Source organism: Lactuca sativa, chromosome 5 (assembly GCF_002870075.4).
Source record: "Lactuca sativa cultivar Salinas chromosome 5, Lsat_Salinas_v11, whole genome shotgun sequence".
Taxonomy (NCBI): domain Eukaryota; kingdom Viridiplantae; phylum Streptophyta; class Magnoliopsida; order Asterales; family Asteraceae; genus Lactuca; species Lactuca sativa.
The window spans coordinates 252,745,662-252,749,630 of record NC_056627.2 but is presented as its reverse complement, the minus strand read 5'-3'; the positions used below and the strand labels follow the sequence as shown (position 1 = coordinate 252,749,630).

The following is a 3,969-nucleotide window of genomic DNA, read 5'->3' as shown; positions in this document are numbered from 1 at the left end:
TTTCTCCATACACAACAATTGGTACTTTAAAATGTTGTACTGTACAACTCTATAATGCATAAATTATTGTGTATGACAAAAAACTATTGTGTACGAATCACTTTCCTTATGAATAACATTTAAAATGCGAGTCTAGATTAAATATCCAAATTTAGTGAAAATAAATAAAAAGTTGCCAAATATTTTTTTTGTGATAGTTTTTTTTTGCTAATATCCCAAGTTATAAATATGTTACAGATCAATTATCACTTTAAAGTAATCAATTTTACTTTTTTTTTTTTCATTTTTTTCAGTTATTATATTATACATTTAATTTAGTTTTATATGCACCACAAGCAACCATGAGGGGAGTCAACTTGGAAAGAATCAAAGGGGGCAGAGAGGAGTGTTTGATAAAATAAAGAAACCCGATCAAACTGTTTCGGATTCTTCACGCTTTCTCTTTGAAATGTCCGTTTTCTAATATAAACCCTAACCGATTGCACATAAAATCTATTTTCGAGCGTGTTTGTATGTTATCTCAAGAACCCTAGGCAATAGCATTTCAATCAATAACGAATTTCTCTACAATTGCAATATTTTTACCTAAGTTTTCTAGGTTTGATTGAAGGGGTTACGATAGATATAATAGAGAGGGAAAGAAATAGAGGAATTCTGGTATTTGGTGGATGGTCTCATGGGCGCAGCGGGGTCAAAGCTCGAGAAAGCTCTAGGAGACCAATTTCCTGAAGGCGAACGATATTTCGGACTAGAAAACTTCGGTAACACTTGCTACTGTAACAGCGTCCTGCAGGTTTCATCCGATTTCCTTTCTTTTCTTATTTTGATTTGGTAGGGTTTGTTTTAATGAATACGATCTTATTGGTTTATTTACTTTATTTAGTGGTTTTAGAAAGATTAAGTTAATATTTCTAGTGGTGTCTGGAGTTAAACTTTATCTATATAACTTGCTAAACTTTAGTTCAGTTGACCCGATGTGTTAGAGTATGCTCTCTCGATCAAATTAACACGAGAATTGCCTATTTTGACTTCATTTTGGGTCAGTTTCTTCAGTTTTCAGATTTAAATTCTTGGGTTTATATGTGGTTAAAAGATATTTCTTGATAACTATTTGGTTTGGGAAGCATTTTCTTCAGTTCTTTGGATGTTTTGTAGTTTTAAAGAAAGGGGTATCAGGAAATGGTACTTGAAGCATCTTGTCAAATGGCAGAATTATGATTCGACTCAAAAGCTACATCAATGGAATAGAATTTATAGACCTGTTCTTTACACTTGCTAAATTTGCAACCTCATTTTCATTCTCTCCCACTACATACTTTTTTTTTCTCATTTTTTGTTTTGCTTTCAACATAATGTATGTTATAAACTTGGCTCTGCAAAAGTGCAAATGCATAAATTGTCGTATTTACATCTATTTTTACCTTAGTAGTAGTCCTAACATTTTACAAGTCTGCCCTCATTTATTCTCACCGTTTTTCTAATCTTTTTAAACATCAAAATGATTAAAAAACAAGTCACTAAGTTGCTATTTGGTCTATTACCTTTCTGAAGATATTAATCCTTGTTCATTATCTCACGAGAGTGGAAAATCTTTAAAAAATATTTATCCTTAACAACACTTGTTTTATTACCTTTCTGAAGATATTGAAAAAGCCTAGTAATTCATGTTGCTTGTTATAACTTCACTCAAAGTTTGACCTGAACTATTTTGCTAATGTTCTCATATATCTTTTTCTTAAATCATAATTTTCAGGCTCTATATTTTTGTGTTCCATTTCGTGAACAACTACTTGAATATTATGAGAAGGTTAAAAATCCAGATGTAGAAGAAAATCTCCTTACATGTTTGGCGGAACTGTTTACACAGGTACACATTTTTACTTGTAAATGTTCTTTTCTCTTAATCACTTTATACTCTACATAAATGGGTATTTTTTACATTTTTTTCAATGTAACCATGGCATATGTTGTTTTATTTTTTTTAAGTTGCATTTTATTTTCCTCATGATTTATATTCTACATTTGGGTCCCTTGTATTAGATTAGTACACAAAAGAAGAAAACAGGTGTTATTGCTCCAAAACGCTTTGTACAAAGAGTGAAGAAAGAAAATGAACTTTTCCGTGGTTACATGCATCAGGTATTATATAATAAAACAACTTCTTACATTAAATATGAAATCCATTTATACTTAATTTTTCAAATATCAGTGATGATGATGATTAATGTTTTTGAGTTTTGTGTAGGATGCACATGAATTTTTGAACTTTTTGTTAAACGAACTAGTTGATATACTAGAGAAAGAAACAAAAGGTACAAAAGAACATTCATCACCTCCTGAAAAGATTCCCAATGGTATACATATGCCTCAGGCCAATGGTGTAAGAAAGGAGCCCTTGGTTACATGGGTTCACAAAAACTTTCAGGTATATTCAAATCTTTTATTATTTTTCAACAATTTATCTAAGTAAACATTTCATTTTACTTACAAATATAAAAAAATTTCCAATTTCAGGGTATACTCACAAATGAAACAAAGTGTTTAAGATGTGAAACTGTAACTGCAAGAGATGAGACATTCTTGGATCTAAGCCTTGATATCGAGCAAAACAGTTCCATTACAAGTTGCCTAAAGAACTTCAGTTCCACTGAGACTTTAAATGCTGAGGATAAGTTTTTCTGTGATAAGTGCTGCAGGTTTCGGTTTCTACTTTCTACTTTTTATTTTTGATTTTTTTTTTTAAAGAAGGAAGTGTAAAAATGTTTTTGTTTTACAGTTTGCAGGAAGCACAAAAGAGGATGAAGATAAAGAAACAGCCGCATATTTTAGTGATACATTTGAAGCGGTTTAAGTACATGGAACAGCTGGGAAGGTATAAGAAGCTGTCATACCGTGTTGTGTTTCCACTTGAGCTGAAGCTAACAAACACCATGGAAGATGCTGACTGTGAGTACTCTTTGTTTGCGGTTGTGGTCCATGTTGGCAGTGGGCCCAACCATGGGCATTATGTGAGTCTGGTGAAAAGCCACAACCATTGGCTCTTTTTTGATGATGAGAATGTGGAGATGATTGATGAGTCAGCAGTTCAAACTTCCTTTGGTTCGGCTCAGGAATATGCAAGCAATACTGACCATGGATACATCTTGTTTTATGAGAGCCTTGCTGGAAATAATAATAACATCACCTCCTGCTGAATCAAATCTCGTATTTTTTTTTTTTTTGTGTTTTTGTTTTTATTGTGATATGGTAATGGTATAGAACATTTTGGGTTAGATGAGGATGAGAGAATGGATGGGTTTGATGTACAGTTGATATATGCTGCTGCTGCTGCTGATATTTGACTTCATCTGTTGTTAGTGACACAATAAAGCTACTTGCTTGTTTTCTTTTTTATATGTATTATGTACTTGAGACTTTAAAACCCTGCCTATCATATTCATATTCATATTCATATTCATATCATCATCGCTGATAATAATTAATCACAATGGCTTGGGTTTAGGTCGGACAAACCTTATTATTTCTATGTTTGATGTGCGTTTGTGTAAGCAAGTGTTACAACACATTTTCTGGTGTTCAAACTGTATATCAATTAAGTGTTCACTCCCAACTTTTTTTTTGTTTGTTGTAAGATATAACTCGTTTTCTACATTAAACTATTAAAATAACAAGTTTGGTTTTTTAGTACCTGAAAGTGAACTGTAAGCTTTTTGAAACATCAACAAGCTTTACAGCTAATGGTAGTATATAGATATATATTTTCTTAATAAATATTTTGATTATTTTTAATTAATAAAAATGTTTATTAAAAATTTAAAGCTAACATAATAATTTACTAACTTAGCGAGTACCCAATCCAACATCAAAAAGTTCAAGGTGGATTTACACTCTGTGTTGATCCATTCGGCTACATATGTCTCTTTACTATTATCTATTTTTTCTATATTTTTCCATTAACATGAAAAAAAA

At 31.5% G+C, this 3,969-nt stretch overlaps 1 protein-coding gene across 1 annotated transcript; it reads left to right on the top strand.

Moving 5' to 3' along the window:
• Positions 1-338: 338 nt before the first annotated feature.
• Positions 339-3,457, top strand: LOC111899534 (ubiquitin carboxyl-terminal hydrolase 4). The gene is made up of 6 exons (XM_023895379.3): positions 339-793; positions 1,754-1,867; positions 2,041-2,139; positions 2,246-2,425; positions 2,515-2,696; positions 2,777-3,457. Exons 1-6 carry the CDS (start codon positions 677-679, stop codon positions 3,192-3,194), a joined length of 1,110 nt encoding a protein of 369 aa, XP_023751147.1. The 5' UTR covers positions 339-676; the 3' UTR covers positions 3,195-3,457.
• Positions 3,458-3,969: the final 512 nt, after the last annotated feature.